Source organism: Sparus aurata, chromosome 8 (genome assembly GCF_900880675.1).
Source record: "Sparus aurata chromosome 8, fSpaAur1.1, whole genome shotgun sequence".
NCBI classification, from domain to species: domain Eukaryota; kingdom Metazoa; phylum Chordata; class Actinopteri; order Spariformes; family Sparidae; genus Sparus; species Sparus aurata.
The window spans coordinates 30531781-30549663 of record NC_044194.1 but is presented as its reverse complement, the minus strand read 5'-3'; the positions used below and the strand labels follow the sequence as shown (position 1 = coordinate 30549663).

General features: G+C 40.7%; 1 protein-coding gene across 2 annotated transcripts in view; it reads left to right on the top strand.

Annotated features, from left to right (window-relative positions):
• Positions 1-17883, top strand: part of necab2 (N-terminal EF-hand calcium binding protein 2) — a 156789-nt gene that overhangs the window by 96150 nt on the left and 42756 nt on the right. Inside the window, exon 9 of one of the 2 annotated variants that reach the window (XM_030425706.1) lies at positions 12705-12761. The exons of the other annotated variant lie outside the window; for it this stretch is intronic. Coding sequence (XP_030281566.1) covers positions 12705-12761 — 57 coding nt within the window. The remainder of the gene's footprint in view (positions 1-12704; positions 12762-17883) is intronic. 2 annotated transcript variants of the gene reach the window in all.

Sequence of the window (17883 nt, the reverse complement as noted above, 5' to 3'; positions counted from 1 at the left end):
CACACACACACACACACACACATAAACTTGTTCTGGTGTGTGCTGCCTGGCATTAATTCCCTGGAGGCTTACCATAACCACTACATATGAAACGTTTTTAAACAGGGGTTATTCTATTTCTTTCTGTCTTGCTTTCTTTTTTCTTTTCTTTTTTACGTGCTTCCCATGCACTCCCATGATTCTTTGTTCCACGATAACCCATCTGCTTCCTGCTGGCTGTCTTGAGGCTGGTGCTGTGTACAAAATTGAAATCATGACGGAAAAAGAAAGTCATTTTCTTTCAATAAAAAATGAAGTCTGCTCGAGGCTTATGACAAACTGTCAAAAATGAAAAACTGATAGAAATGTAGACAAAACCTTTTGAGTGCACACTTTTACAATGACACATCACGCAATGGCCATAGTGAGTTTCATATCTTTATCATCATGTAATAAATATACAACTAGATGATGGTCTGTAATCAGAATAAAGAAAAATATATATATCTTTAAATAGTCATCCACTTATAGTGATCAATGTGACTTGCAAGTAGTGATCATTTGAGAGGTTTCCACTCATGGCCACAAGAAAAGTTATGTTTCTAACTGTTTTGGCTTTAAGACCTTTTAGAAGGGTGAAATGCCACCTTAAGTTCCTCTTTTAAGGAACAATATGTATGAATTTTGAGTTGAAAAAGAATTCATTAATCAACTAACTAACCAGCTAGCCCTGGCCCAAGCTCCTGAGCTAACAGGCAGTGTAAACACTAACTGCATCATTAAATGAGCTACTGATAGCAGCAGTTAGCAGTTATTCTGGTGATATGCTGCCCCAAATGTGATTTGAGTATGAATTTGAAAGATGTCAATTCTTAAATATTGCAATTTTAATCAAAGGTTATGTGTTTCTGAGCTGGGCTATCAACCTCCTAGATTGTTTAAAGGCACACTATGTACTTTGGGAGATGGAACTCAAACTAATTTTAATTTTTACAATATTATTGAGGTTGTAATACACACTCAGATATTTGTATTTTGTCCATAAGTGAGCTGTTGCCAGTGGAAAATAAGGTCAGAGAACTCTGTTTGAAGCTAGAAAGGTGGCAGGGTCCGCCACATATAAACAAAGTAGAACAGTATGATATTGTGTTGTCCTTTAAGGCCAGTTTGTTTATGCAGTCATTAAAACAAAGAGAGTTTGTTTTTTTAGTAAAAAAAAATTGGCAATAACAAAATTTCTCTTCTGATCATATTGCCTAAACTACATAGTGCACCATTAAACAGAGTCATTTTAGTGGTCCTGAAGTGGTAAATCTATCATGTAACGTACAATTTAGCTTTCCTCTAACTTGTTAAAACATATCATTAACCTCCCAGAATGAACGTGTGGTCCAAAGCCCCAGGCTATGACTCTTGGCCCTATACTGTAGATTAGCTTCAGAAGGTTTTGAGATACAGATACAGTTTTCTCTTTTCATGGCATTTGTTGACAAAAAGAATGAAAACAACAGCAGTATTCTTAAAGCCTAGAATTTATTACAGACACCGTGTTGTCAGCGTGTAAATGATTTGTAGGTTTGAGATGTTTCATTGGCCAATTTAGGCGATGTGAAAGCACCATACTGAAGCTGAAGGTCCGCAGGAGAAAGGGACACCGGAAAGAGAAAAATGAAGAAGGGAGAAACAGGGGGACGAAGAGGAGGCAGAAGGATTGGGTTGGATGAGTAGTTAATAACGCTAAGTGGTGGAGAGTAACAGGGTGGAGGGAGGGAGTAGTTGTAGAAAGAGAGGGAGGAGGCAATTAAAGGCCTGGTGTCCCAACCATAGCAGTCTGTCTCCTTCCACACCTCCTCCTTGTTGTAGCAGCTCTCTTGTCCCAGATGAATCTTCATCTACCTCCCTCCCTCCATCTCTATATCTATCTTTCCACTCCTCCTGCCACTTCCTCCTTCTCCCTCTCTCCCCGCGGTCTCTCCTTTCCTCTGCATCGCCTGCATCTCGTCTAGTACTGAACATGTTTGGGCTAATGGAGCCCCAGCAGACTCAGCTGTCTCTAGGAGAGGGGCCACTACAGCAGAAAGAGCTGCGAATAACTAAACACAATGTACTGCTGGGGGGGTGCTCTCCAACCATGGCCCCTGTTTAGAAACAAGCCAGAGCCCATGACCCTAATTTAATATAGTTCTGACAAATTGCTGAGGTTTAAGTAGAATTGTTTCACTCAGTTGAGTGACCTCCAATTTAGAGGAACTGATTGAAACGCCTTCAACTAGAGAATTGTTCAATAATCACCTGTGACCCTGAAGCCCCCCTGAGGTTACCCTGAGGCTCACTTGTTTACAGTGACTATGGCACAAAGGCACATCTTCTCACACATGACTAAACACAGTGATGAAGACTCCTTAGGAATGATTGACGTATTGAGATTTGTTGCTAGAACTAAGTTGAAGCTTGACATTTTGCGTAAAGGGAAACGCAGAGATGATAGTGACGTCGCTTTATTTGATTCATTCTTTTTTCATGTAACCAACAAGATAAGATCAAAGTAACAAATAAAAGTCAACATTGTCCCAGTAAGCAGCCAATTAAGTGAAGAGTACACAGAAAAGGTAAATGAAGCCTTAGATTAGATTATCATTACATGCTAATTGGCTACTCCCATACATATGATGCAACGTAAGGTTGAAAAAAAAAAAAAGCTACTTTTTTCTGTTTAAGAAAGACTCAGGCCCCGTCCGAAAACGCAGCCCTCCCGTTTTCATGTGGACGGCGAATCCGCATACTTTCCAAAACGATGACGCCATCGCCCCACCCCGCGACGTCCCATAACACCAACAACAACAATGGCGGCCTACATGCTCGTGTTCGTGCTGCAGAAGATATTGAGCCTTTCTTGCAACTTAGATGCCTTGTAGTTGAGTGTGAGTCGTAGCAGCAGTTTGACCTCGTTACCGGTCCACACAAACGATGCTGGTTTCCTTGCACTAGCCATTTTCATCTTCTTCTTGCTGTGTTCGGTTTCTCCGTCTACTGTCTGTTTACAGCGCGCAAGCTTGATGCGCATGCTCCGTGTCTTCTTCTCCGTTTTTGGTGAATATCAAGCACCACCTATTGGCCTGGAATATGAACTACAGCGTTTTCGGTCGTTTTTAGTGAAGAGGTGTTGACGCAAATATTCTTAAAACGATGACGAGGAAGACGGAGAAAAAAAAGATCGTTTTCACCCGTGTGGACGGCCCCTTAGAGATAAATCACACATTACATTTTTTTAATGAATGTTTTAAATTACTGAGAACCTGTGCAATAATTGCAGCATTAATTAATTGTAGTTCTTTTGTTATTGGGAAACAAGACAGGTGTAAGGCTCAAGGTTATCTGTCATTATACAACACAGGGTTGCATAAATAAAAAAAGGTTTTTGAATTATCTCATGCTACACAAACAAAGAATATATACACTCATGTATTCACATACATAGGCCTACATAAAAGCATAGTGCACTTTTTTATATTTGCATCTGGGTGAATGTAAACCTCAGCACCAAGATGTTGAAGATGATATGTTCGTCGTCTTCATATTAAAAGTTCAACTCTGACTGCGTGTGAAAACCAAACATCAACAAGGTCAACATCCATTTGTTCTTTTCGTTTCCCCCGTGGTTTCTAAAGGGTTTCAAGTTTAAAGGGCAGCACGGCATTAGACATCCATTGTCAAGATTTACAGCAAGGAAAGGGTAAAGGGATACAATTAATTCCTGGAGATTTTCAGTCTGACCTTGCACAGTTTATGGTCAGCTTACACATGTAATGTCTGCAACTGAGCTCTCGAAAACACTGCAGCGTTCACAGCCCCCAGCCGCTCCTGATTCCACGTATGTATGTTCAGTGGACACCTGATTAACACACCTTTAAGAGATTGTTAGGCATTCCTCTCTAAAGCCATGGACATTAACAAGGAGTTGGACCCCACTTTGCATCTATCACAACTGCCACTCCTCTGGGGAGGCTTTTCACAAAGTTTGGAGTGTTTCTGCGGTATTATATGCCCATTCAGCTGAAAGAGCATTTGTGAAGTCAGGCACTGATGTTTCTTCCCAGTGGTGTTCAGTGGGGTTGAGGTCGGGGCTCTGTCTAGGACAAATGAGTTCCTCCTTATCAAACTAGCCTCGCCATGTCCCTATGGACCTGACATTGTGCACAGGGGCACAGTCATGCTCGAACAGCAAAGTATTTTCCACAAACCGTTGCCACAGTTTGGATCCATCCAATAGGCTCAACTGTTTTCATATCTTGTAGCATAAAAAGACCCTTCAATGGCCCCAGACCATCATCCCTCCTCCACCAAACTTTACAGTCAGCAGTCATTATGTTTTCTTGGCATCTGCAAAACCCAGATTTGCCAAATAGTGAATCATGATGATCAGTCCAGCTGATGCTTGACTATGTGAATGGGGACATGAAACTTGCACGCAGCTGCTCAGCTATGAAACCAGACCCATTATGTGTGCTGATGTTGCTTCCAGAGACAGATTCAGACTCTGTATGGACTGATGCGACGGATGCTAGGCCATTTTTACAACCCAGGTGTTTCAGCATTCATTGACCTTTGTGGCTGTTGAGGCTTTTAGATGCTTCTACTTTGCTAGCATTTAGTTGACCAGGGGAGATCTAGTTGAAAAGAAATGATAGCAAAGGTGGGATCCTGTGAAGGTGTCATGTTTGCAGTCACTGTGCTCCTTATGTCCTATTTTAAATTTGATTGGTTTGTCCGTGGAGATTTCATGGCTATGTGCTGGATATTATGCACCTGATAGCCATCGGTGTGTCTGAAACACCAGAACTTCATAGATAGTGGTCCACGGACTGTGCTAGTGGAAAGCATATAACAATATTCCCCTGGATATAACTGTTTCTTCAAGCTCAAATATAAGCTCAGCACCCTGTGATAACTTAAAGGCAGAAAGAATGTAATCATGAGCCAAAAAGTTCAGATCAGAACATGTATTCAGTGTTAATATTTTATTTAAGAACCACAATGAAATAAAATAAAATGTGCCACCACTCTGCTAAAAGAAACAAAAAAAAAAACCAAAACTGTCTAGGTCTGATCCAGTTATGATTCCAAGAATGACTTTAAAGGTGCAATGTGTAATTATGGCTACCTGGATTCTCCAATCAAATAGGTGGTAGCATATCATCAACTGCTACTACCTGTAGCTTCTGTTAGCTAATTAGCTCAATTAGCTGTGAAACTGGTGCTCCGATGAGCTGACTCTGTCCGAGCTGGGAGCTTGAAGGGAGGTTGATTTACTTACGGAAGTGGATAGGTACTAGCTGGTGAGCATGCTAACTTCAGCATATCTCTAAAACACAGATACATCCATAGACACAGTCATCACTGACATTTGATCAAATGTATTGTTCCTGTTATTTTTTCACATTATGTTAATTATTACATATTTACATTATTTAAATTGTGCATTTCTTGAACTAAAACTCTTACATATTGCACCTTTCTCGAGCAGTTCATTCTCAACCGAAATTATTTTGTACTCTTTTTCAATTAAAGCCTGTCCAAGGATGAAATAAAGAAACATAACGTTTCAGTTACATCACACTGGCCTATTTCTATTTGATTGTCATGTAAGGTTGTTGCATTTTCAGGAGATTTTCCACATCGCTGAAAGATTTCATGCAATGACAACAAAGAATAGCGAGAAAAAGAAGAAAAAATAAACACCGTTCCTATGAGAAAAATAGGTCACGAAACTTTTATGTTGGAAAGTGTTTGTGTAGAAAAATCAGAGCTATAGAAAAGCAGCACAGATACAGACACAGACAGTTGCTGCTGGAATGGGTTTTCAGACAACCAGACAGCATTCTGCAGTAATCATATCAAAGCAGAATAAGGCTTTGAGGAGGCAATATTGCATGTGGATTTGTCTTTGTCTCTGTGTTTGGCCTGGATTTACCTGCATGAATCATAGTATTAAGACTTTGCAGGAGTCTGGATGAGGAAATGATATTATCACAGTGCGTCGGAGTGAATCATGACTTGTTTACTGGATGAATAATAAGCCAGCTACACACTGACTGATGTGGTGCCTGGTGAGATGAAAATGGTGCCCTGCGTTGGCACCGCTGCTCTGTGATAACACAATGGAAATCCTGTTACCTGCCAACCCTCCTTAAAATGGCACATTCATGTTGCCTGTGTTACCCACTCTCACTTTCGGATTCCCTTGCTGTCTTCCTCCATGCACCCCTGGGAGTGTGTTTGTTCTTTGGTTTACAAAATATCGGTATTTTGTGCACTCTTGTGTAGACATGAAAATGCATTTCTCACCTGAAAGAATCGGCCTAAGGATGAATGATCTTTGATTGAAGCTGCATGTCTGGCATATTGGGACTGAATACTGACGGGCAAAGAGGTATATGCATTCTTCTCTTTTTCAGCAAAAGTATGTGATGTCTATGATGAACTAACTACATTGTCCTGTAATGGCAGATCTTTATTCCTTTACCACGCACATGTGCTCTCTTGGCTTGACTCACTCTGAGTTGGTGCGTTAGCCAAGAGCAGCAGGGACGTCCACCTCCATCGCAACCAGGCCATCCGCTTAAAAGTTTGTCTTTAGCTGATGACAGGCTTCTCTTCTCTAGTCAGTGATGCTTAAAAGCAGTGCCCACTTCAGTGCTGTTGACTACTGCACTGAGCTATGGTTTATGGAAGCCTGCTACTTGTCATCGTGGATCAGAATGCCTGAAAAACTGAAATAGAATGACAAAATAGATCTAGAAGACAAACAGAAAGTGCAACGTTAACGCAAACCGCTTTGATTGATCATCTCGGGTGCAACTCGATGCATTCAGACTGATAATAGAAGTGCAAAATACAGCATGGTTTGACTCAAAGCAACCACAATGCCAATGGAAACATCTAATTTAAAGCCTATTGTTGTTAAGCCCCAAGCTGGTTTAGGATTGGTTGTATGAGCTGATCAAAGCAGGTCAAAAAATCGGATCCTTTCTTTCCTCAACTCTATTAGGCTTTTTCCATCTCCGCCTTCGAGTGTTGCAGCACTGCTCTCCTTAATAACAGGCAGCTATAGTGTGAACATTTTTCTCCACATATGAGTGGATACTAGAGCTTTGGTTGCATCATGACGAGTGGGCGAGTCTGTTTTGCCGCCTGGGTTTGTAAAATAAAAATTCCACTGGTAACAGACTTTTCTCCCTTATTAGCAAAGATTATCACTGTCCAAAACATTCCGATATCAGCTCCTCCTTGTTTGAACACTGCTGTAGAGCCTGAAGTGGACTGAGTGATTTTTGCTGTCCCAGCAATTACAGCTGAGCATTACATCTTTTTTTCTAGCAGATCCCCTCAAGTCAATTTCAGGATTGGCCTTCATCCAGTTAAACTTTCCTCCATATCGGCAGATAGCTACTATTAAAGGACTCATATCAGGACATTACTAGCTTTTAATGTTTTAAGGGTCAGTGAAGAGCAGTGGAAAATGGAAAGATAGGAATCTATCTCCTCCAGTCTCTCAGTGTCAAGGGTAATCTTTTTTTTTTTTCAGAGCCTTACTTGCTTTTGTGTCTTAAGATCCTGACCTCATATAGGAGAAGTGAGTTTTAGTTTGCACAGAATTCCTCTGACTCTACACTTCCCCTCAGCTCTACAGAGCGTTTTAGTGTCTTTCGGCTCATAACTTTTTACTTTACTCATTACTGACTTGTAATGTTTCGACCTACAGCCCGCAACTTTATTGCTAAGTTAGATTCCCTCTTATCATTTTCAGGCAGGCAGCTGTTGTTAGAGATAACAGTTTTGTAGAAGACATATTTATACATTTTCAGGTTTCCAAATTTTGACTAGAAATTACTAGAATAGGTTTACATGCTTCAGTGTTTAAAAAGCGTATCAGTTTTCTGTCCATTGCTGCAGCACCGTATTCCCCCCTTTGTGTGTTTTAGCTCCTGTCTCTTTAAGACATCTGTCCCGAATTCCCAGTCCACTCTGATTGGTCAGCTCACACACACCTGAGCCAGCAACACTCACCATGTCTCTGGTCAGCTCTATAGCTCTCTTCTACTGTGAATATAGGCCTAAACTATGCGCATGTGTGACAAGGTGACGTAGTGTGATGTCAAGAAGTCATGGAGTTAAAGGAAAGACTTCTCAGGTACAGGCACTCCAGAGGCCGCAGACTTTGGACTTTTGTAACCTTAAAGAATTTTACATGCACATGAAGCTTTATAATAAAATTAAAAGCATAGAAAAAAAAAATGCTGTTTTTCTCAAGAGTTTGAGGGAGACAGTTAAGAGGACTAGTGGCAGTCGGACTTACTTTAATCAAGTGGACAGAAACACTGCTCTAAACAGATGCTCATGACTGCTCGCGGGCAAATCAGCAGATTTATGCAAACATATTAGTCACATCCTGTTCATGAAGCATCAACGCATCAATATTGTGTTTGCAGCTCTTTACCACTGACGTAAGGAATTAAAAATCAGTTACACAGATACTGTGTTTGACAAATGAAATGTCCACCTTGAACAAAGTCCATTGGGTAAACTGCACAACTACATTTTGGTAAAGAAAAGCACACTGTGAGTCTTCACCTCTGGAGTCTTTTGTGTGCAACAGCCAACCAACACAAAGCGCTTTACCATTTCCATCCAGCTGTGACCAGACTGTGACATATCAAGCTCAAAGCATTCAAATACCAATGTATGTGTGTGTGTGTGTGTGTGTGTGTGCCATGTGTGTGCGTGTCACCTGCCCACTGTTCCAGACCTCATTTCTTTGACTTTCCCTGCTGTGTTTGGTAAAATCCTCAGTTACTCCTCAAAGCGGTGCAGAAACTCTTCATTCACAGTTCCATCACTGATACTCATCAGTCACCTTGGTGACGGGAACCTGCAGCGCTTACAGTGATTTATTAGAATAGGTTTATATAACTCTGACTCAAAGACTTTGAGAGGGAACAAGAAATCAATGTCTCATCATCTTCACACACAGTCACTCACAAACACACAGTCCATTAGCCACCTGGTTTTACTGACATCCAAAGAGAAGAACTTGAACTATTAATTACATCTTCTTTGCTTAACTCTTGTAAGTGAATAATTGACTGTTTGCTAAACTAAACCCTTACCCTGAAGCACTGAGGGCAAAACTCCTCACCAAGAGCTTGTGGATGATTTATATGTTTTGCTGTATTTGTGATATTGCTTTCAAAAAGCGGAAAACACAAGATCTAATTAGCTAAATTGCGAAAGGCTAACATAAGCTACAAAACATTAGCACGTCTAGCTAACTAACTTACTTTCTAAGGTGGTCAATTAAAGTAGCATTGATTCCAAAGGCAAGGGGCATGACGACTATTATAATATTGGGTTACACGGATACATTAGAAAAATATCTGGTCACATTGGACTGGAACATTCAATGCTTGGGGGCTAATTTGGTAGGGGAGCATATCACAGTTTAGAACAGCAGCTATCTATTTAGTTTGGTGAAGTTAACTCACCAGTAACTGTAAGAAAAAAACAGACGTAAACTTAAACTATTCTTTAATTCTTTTGATCATTTTTGACTTGTAAACTTGTTTGAAAAGCATGAACACTGAAGCAGAAATTAAACCATTATGTTGAGCATCAAAATCAAGCTATTTAAGGGTTAATCTAGGACAATCAACACTTCAGATACTGTAACCTGAAATAATGCTAGGACTGCAATACACAAAGTGGCTTCCCCTGTGTGAAATGGGTGCGCCGTGACATTCCGACACCCCTCCATTGCGAAACCCTACCATTCCGAAACACACCCACTCCCGACACACCGCTGTTCCGACCCTCCCCTCAAAACACCGCTGTTCCAAAATTGATTTTCAAGTTTACATTACTTCCTACATCAAACACTGCCGGCCACACTCACACAACTCATTGCTTTTTATTGCTAATAGGCCTATGTCACTATCTTCATTTATTATGTATTAGGGCTATATTTTCTCTTGCAGCAAACACATTTAAATGTTTCTAACGTGTCTAATCTTTTTACACGCGCTATCCGTGGTGCTGAAATCCCCACTTCCAGCTGCACTCGCACAACTCTGAAATAAACTGTGGCCCATGGGTGTGATCTGCCGGGGAATGACCCCTCTGGTCGTTCGTTTTAACATAACTTGTCTTTGTGGAAGGTTAACAATGTATGTGTGGATTGAGCACTTCTGCTCAGTTGTTCTTTGAAAAAAAAAAAAAAAAAGCAGAGGAGAAGACAATAGGCTACCTATGTATTTTTGATTCAATAAACATTAAATGAAATTGATTGTGTATCCATCTCTTATAGCCATAGAGGGGATTATCATGACCACGGGCCTACACACGCAAACTGTGCGCACGCAAAGGCTGTTACATAATTACACTGAATGTAATAATGTCCGCAAACGTAATAAACCTCAAACACCTACTAATACTACTGACCGTGCGTGCTGCTGACCCTCCGCTCCGCTGTCACACAACGGATCCCCCGTCCGCGCTCCCTCTCTCTCTTATAATTGTTTGCCCGAAAAATAATTTCCATGAAGAAAACATCGCCTGACATTTAAATTCAAATTCCCATTGACAATACAAATCTCAAGAAATCTGGATGTATTGCTCATTTGTAAACACAACACTTAACAGTCTATAGGCAAGAATCTAAAGGTTTATTAATTCAATTCATTTCAAATTTGCTTTAGAATGCCACAACAACAATATTGCTCCAAGCAACAAGAACCACGAAAAGAATACCTAGCACAGTAAATAATAATAATAAACAAAAATGAATAAATAAATAAATAAACTGCGATGTAAACAAAATGCAAACATTACAGACTTCTAACCATTTTTTAAAAGTGTCTGTATTTTAATTGAGAATAGTTTTTATATAAATTACACAAAAGGAAAAGAAAATGTGATTTGTTTTACCTATTTCAGCCATAAGCGGTCATACTGACTGCACATCGTTTCGCGGGATTTCATACATTGTCTCTCTTGTCTCTAACCTTGTTAGCGGTCTCCAGCTGTGCGAATGTAACACAACTTTATATGAAGAAGGACTAACACTAATAGCCTAATTGATTCTTGTTTCTTCCACTTACAGAACTGTTTACGACTCGAAACAATGTTGTTATATATGACGTTTCTGACCAAATGTCGCGGCTTCAAATGCATCAAATTCCCACATCCAGTTACGCAGGCAGCTGTCCAGGGTGCTGAACCAGGTGACAGACAAAGGCTGCACTCTGCGTTCTGATGTTTGCTGGACAGATCTGTCCCCCTTGGTTTCTCATCCACTCTGTTGTGGGAGATCTCCCACAGAGCAAAAGTAATACACATTTTTTCTCTCTCGGCTGAACTCTGGCTTGAGCCCACTTCACCCAGGCGCGATACCTGCAGCCCCCGCTCCTGCTGACAACAGACCGGGGGAGAAAACAGACATTCCTTTGCTCAGAACCCATATCAGGCTGTGTCTGAATATGCACGAAGATCGGTATAACGCATTGGAGCAATTTTCATACAATTTTGGATATTTAGCATGATAAAGTAATTTCAATTCAACATAGCCATTTGTCCAGCTGAAGCATAATGAGCGTTATGTCATTATTAATATGAAGTAGGCTTGTTTGGCGGTTAATCAGCCACATGATCCGTTTGAACCCACAAAGGAAAAAAGGATAAATGCGCAGCCTCCGTTTCCTTTCTGATTGGTGTCCGTTCGGAGTGGGGGGCTTTCGGAATGGAGGGGTTTCCCCAATAGACTTTTCGGAATAGCGGGGTCTTTGAAAAAAAAGGGAAACCCCGCCATTACGATGAATTGAAGTCTATGTTCGGAACAGCGGGGTTTCGGAAAGGCGGGGTGTAACCGTGTAAATGTATTTTACATGGATTGTCATCTGTGAGGGTGTTGATGGTGGTTAGCATGCTAACTTCAGAAGATGGATACAGAGTCTTTGTCATAATGCTAAATCAGATATTTTTTCACATTCTGTTGATAAATGTTGTAAATGTTTAACAAATTGACCTTTAACAGACCACTTTTTTAATCTGCTGGAAACATGAGAAAGTCAGCTGGAGACAGTGTTTTTAATCTCACAGAGATTGAGCATCAGTTTTAGCTTACGCTAATTAGCTCAAGTTGATAACATCTGCTAGCGACAGCTGTCAGTTCACTTTATAATTTCACACAAATCATCTTTTAAAGCATACTACTAAAGTTTTGCAAGGTAAATGTACAATAGTATCGTTTAATGTGTGTGTGTGCCATGTGAGACTGAAGAACTACTGGTGTAGCAAAAGCAACTTTCATGTTTCAAATATTTCCTACTATCTGTAGCTCCTACATCATGATGTTCAGTTAGATTTGTACTTCCAGTGTTCTTGTTTGTTTCGATCTTTCATGCTGATATAAGTTATTCTCTTTCATTTCTGGCTTCTCTTATTGGCATGCATCCACCTCCGCTCTGAACCCTCTCACCATACTCCCTGCTGAATTTTATTTCCATCTTATCATGTCCCGCTTTCATGCTTGTTTCTCTTCTCAGCGTGTCCACTATCACCTCTTGTTGCTAGTGACTAATGTGTGCTTTAAGTTGTGTTAGTAGTAGTTGCTGTCGTTGGTCTTGTTGATTGACATGTTGCTGCTGTTGTTGTTGTTGTGCTTCTCCTTGCAGACGGTCTGGTTTGATCTGCACCAGAGGCTAACAGACACAGATGGCACTGCCAGCGCAGTAAGTAGACACTAAATGAATAACAGTTGTACTATACACTGTAACACACAGCCTCAGGTGCATCGTCATTTACTGCTTCCTTACAAAGGCCAACAGCCACTGCATCAGTACCTTAGGCTGAGTGTTACAAGGCTGAAACAAGACTTTGTGATGTAATTAACATGGGAGAGCGCTCCCATCCACACATAATCCATGTCTCGGTCCCTCTCCCATGGGCGCTGATCTTTTGAATTATTTCCCAGGAAATGTGCGTGTTTTGTTTTGTTGTCTAGACCTGAATAATGTATAGACGCTGAGTATTCTATGCAGGAATTAATAGTGTCACATACCATCTCACAATATCTAACACCCAGAGAAAATAACATATCAGCTGTCCCAGAAACACAGAGAATGTTACGCGTGTGGGATATTCTCTGCGATAACAATCAATGATTCATATGAAAACACCACCAAGCTGTGTGAGCTTCACCTTTCCATAAATCAGAAAAGAAATATGCTGTCACAAAGGCTCAACTATATGACAACATCTTCAGAGATAATTTCAAGCCTGCCATCAGATACAGCAGTTGTATGTGTGCAGAGAGGTAGGATAGAGTGTAAGAGCGCAATCGATAGAGTCCAAAGCTGTATACAGCTCTGAATGCCTGCAAGAAGCCATAAGCAATCTGTATCTCAGAGAAATACAGATTTATTGTATTCACATGTGCTTCTCCTTAAACCCTCTGTAGTGTAAAGAGGATACAGGAGAGTTGAAACTACTTTCGCTAGAAAGAGCTCAGGGCTTTTGGTCATATATGTTGGAATGTGCTTTGGATGGTGTAGTTCACTACATTGATTCTTGATTATGACACAGGGTGCAGGATTACTGGCACCAGTGTAAAGTTACAGTACATTTACACCATAAGTGACAAATGGATCCTGGAAAAAATGTTTCCCATGCTGTTTATTTTACATGAACATGCAGTACAATCCCAGCTGGATGACATACGCTGTGTATGTTTTTTTTTTTTTTTAAATCTCAATCATTATGGAAATCATTGCACAAGCCCTCTCCACACTCCATCTGTTACAGTGAATGGATCAAAATACATACATCTAATTAATCAACAGTGTGCATATCACCACGCATTAGACCTGTCAACAGAAAGAATAGCAGTTTATAATGACTGTGCCACATCAGCGAGGTTCTGCAACAATGTCAGAGAAGCCATTATTACAAGCGACCGTCAGTCTAAGCTGTGGCTAATTATAGCGCACATATCATTAATTTATCGCAAGAACCACGTCAGAAAGATGATAAATAATGTAGTTCATAGCACCATTAACAAAAACAGATTTACATTACAATAAATAGCACAACACAAAGAACAACACACAAACAGAGAAAACTGTAAAATAATGCCCCTATGTAAATAAAAGACTGATCACAAAAAAGTCGTCAAAATCAAAATCGTCAGTCTATTGCATGAATCTTACATCTTCATTCCTGTGATACTGCTTGGCGGTGCGTGAAGCCAAAAAATTTCAAATCCCAGGTTTAAAGTTAACCAAATCCCAAAGGGCATGCACACTAGAGACTACCGCCGACTGAGCCAGCTAACTTAAATGGGAATAAAAGAATTTAATGATACAGCTCTACTACAATTTCCGAATGCTAGTGGATTGAAAATCTGAGAGTGAAACAAGTCATTCCATGGGGGTTGTGAGGCTAGAAAAACGTATTCCCCATTTTTCAATTGCTTCTTTCACAATGTAATGTATAACATACAATTAGGGTGGATTTTAAACTGGTGCACAAGACTAAATTGAGTGGATACAAGTGAAACAGAAGCTCACACAAAAAAGAAATGTGCTTAATGTTTTGCGCCCACCTCTCCAATCTGTGGGCAATGCCAGTCTTGTAATTGTCTGCATCAACAGATGAAGAAAAAGCACACTTACTTCCAATAAATAACCAGGGTGTGAGGCTTAACAGTACAGTGGGTTTTAAGAGCCAAATACATGAAACATTGTAGTTACACTCTAATCACTGTGGTTTTGTCATTATTGCTACTGGTCTGATCACTGTCTTAGTGATTGGCCACTGCAACGTGACGCCGGGTTATTTTTCTCCAAAGTAGATTCTGTTTTGCCACAGCCGGCTGTGTTTTATTAGCAACCCTCCACAGACTAAACAAACTATCCCTATTTAAATGAGTGGGAGGATTGGTGTTTTCAGTGCAGCAACTGATTCTGTCTGAATGAAGCCTCAACGAAAAGTAGGGGAACCTGTGTCTGTACCAAATGCCAGAACAATCCATCCAATATTCGTCAAGTTCTTTAGCTAAAGAACAGTGTTGACCATTTGGTGACGCTACAGGAGTGATCACCAATGCCATCTGACTGAAAACATGGATGTCTGAACAAAAGTTCAAGGCAATCCATCCAGTGGTTGATGGGATATTTTAGTCTGGTGGAAAACTTACCCACAGCCATGTGGCTCGTGTGGCTAAAAGAATCACTCAATCAGTGAAATACATCTGGCCCCAAATGTGTGCCACAAGGGGTAAAAGACTGTGCCTTTTCCGTCCTCCTCTCGCTGCGGAAGACCAGTGTAATAATCACCTTTTGCACTTTGTCCACTGCAGCCAGGCCACTTAAGGCTCCCCATGAGCAGCCGCCAAGCAGAGTAAGCCCTGACTAAATTGTCCAGTTGTCATGGGCACAGATGCAGAAGGGTTATTATAAGACACTGCTCACCTGCACTGAGGGGGAGAAATCTCAAGTCATGATTCACCTTTAGAAAGCCTCTTGAAGAAACACTCCTAATGCACCCAACCAGGAGCACTTATTAAGTCAAGGACACAAGGAACAGGTGCAAGTAAGAAACAAGAAAATTAAAACAAGGAACTAGTAAAAAATAATGAGCTTTAAACAACAGGAGCTAACTCAGGGCACAGTCTTTGAAGAAAAACATCCCCCTTGAAACCCTGTGAGACAATTAAAAAAGACGTTTTTCAGCAATTACCATGCTTTCCGGGGTCCATTTGGCTGTTTGGTGGTCTGCTTTACAAAAAACAAAGCAAACAGGGGCAAGGCAGGGAATTTTTGCCTTTGGGGTTATCATATTTGTTCACTGACACAGGCTGGGAAAACACTCCACTTCAGTTCCCATGGTAATGTAGCAGGAGCTTAGTGCTTATTGGATATGCAAAAACCGTCTGTATAATGAATTGTTTTTAGACGTAAAAACCCATGAATCCAACATTCAATTTCAATGTCAGAAGTCCTCATTTTAACATGAGACTTGTAATATTAGACAGGTGAACTTTCATAAATAAGAGTTAATTATTTCCCATTCTCAAAAACACACATGCTTTGACAGGACTTGGGACATTTGTAAGTCATAATCAATGTCCTGTTATGTACCTGTGGTGTGCATTTAGGAGCTGTTTACACGACAATGTTTTTTGCATAAAATTATAAACGTTTTTTGTTGTGTCAACTAGAAGTACACAATTCCTGTGAGACAATATGGCCCCGCTTCCACGTTTGTTACATTTTCAACCTGACAGCCATGCGCTAATAGGAGGTGAGGTATCTGGATGACAACACATTCTGATCTTTGATTTTACCTAGATTAGATTTAACGATGACTAATAGTTTTTCCATATGTGAGTGAAGGAATGTAGACAGAGTGGGGCTCGCAGCTCTAAGGGACCCGGAGTCGTTCCTCAGCTGGGGATGTGTTAAAGGTTAGCAGGCCATAAAGTACTAAACTGAGTTTTGCCCCCATGCCAAATGGTGGGAGATGCCTAAACGTTTATGTTCCTGTAGAAGGACAGAGAGTTCATCTTGTGGAGAAGACCTTAGGTTGACCGCAGCCAAGTTAGATGAGTTATGGTAGATGAGCAGAGAGACAGGTCAACTCTTCTTTTAGTCTACTGGATAATTTACCAAAGTGACCAATTTAGAAGAAGTGGGTGTTAACTGGAAAATGGACTCTAAAAACCCGCGCACAGGAAGAGAAGGGGGTGGCATTTGGTAGATCTCCTAAGATCGAAGAATATAGAATTTCTGATAGAGGGCAAGGCATTTTGGCATAGCTATTGCCATAGATTTGGCAATAGCAATGCCATAGATTTAAGAATACCGGAAAAGCGGCCGCTTTCTGGATCGGACGCAGGCTTGAGATCTGTTTCGATAAAGATTGCAATATCATTCCACCCAGCCTTGCCTCCGCAGAATTCTTTTATCATCAAACTACACGCCGACACCTTTTGATGAAGAAAGCCCAGAAACCACAGGGGACAGCAAGAAAAATGGCGGAATATCGTGCTATCTTTAGTCTATTCAGTCTACTGTACTCACTTACACACACTAGAGGTCTCTTTCATTTTCAATCCCGTTTCACCTTTTCTTCAGCTTGTTCCTTGTACATTCTCCCACGTCTTTTGTATTTCTGTGGAAGTTCTGTGTGATTCAGGACAAAAGAGTAGTGCAAGCATGAAATTAGCGAGCGATTTCTACAGTTATTAGCACTGCCCATTCTGCAATAAAGGAGATATCAAAGAGTCAAAGGTCATAGCTCAGTGGTGGGATTTGACCAGTAAGCATAGAAAATAAATCAAACAGCTGAGATATCAGAAATGTAAATGTCAGGGGAGCCCTGATAGCTGGCTGGTTAAGCCCGAGTTATGCTCGAACAAGCAAATGTCAAAGCTGGTCTGAATGTCAGCACTCAAGACAAAGTTAAAAGCTCGCTATCACTGAGTGGGGGGGCTACAGCATTGTTTAAATGTACTTCAAGGAACTTCCAACTGGTTATGAAACAGACACAAATTAATACTGATGCCTTTACATGATCTACATTAACAGTTGAGAGCATCAGTGAGATCACTGGCTATTTCTGTATTATTGAAATTGTTACTTTTCTGCCTGTAACTTGGTTGGATTCCAACCAACACAATGTTTTATGGAGCACTGAGGATGATATGAGGAGTCTTACAGCCTGAGGAAAGTTAGACGGTATGGTATGGCACTAAAAATAAGTGTCTTTGTTTAACTATCCTAACCTTTTGTCCTGAGAGGCCAGTTTCAACAAAAAGTGGCCAATCTCAATGTGTGAATGTCGGGTCATCAC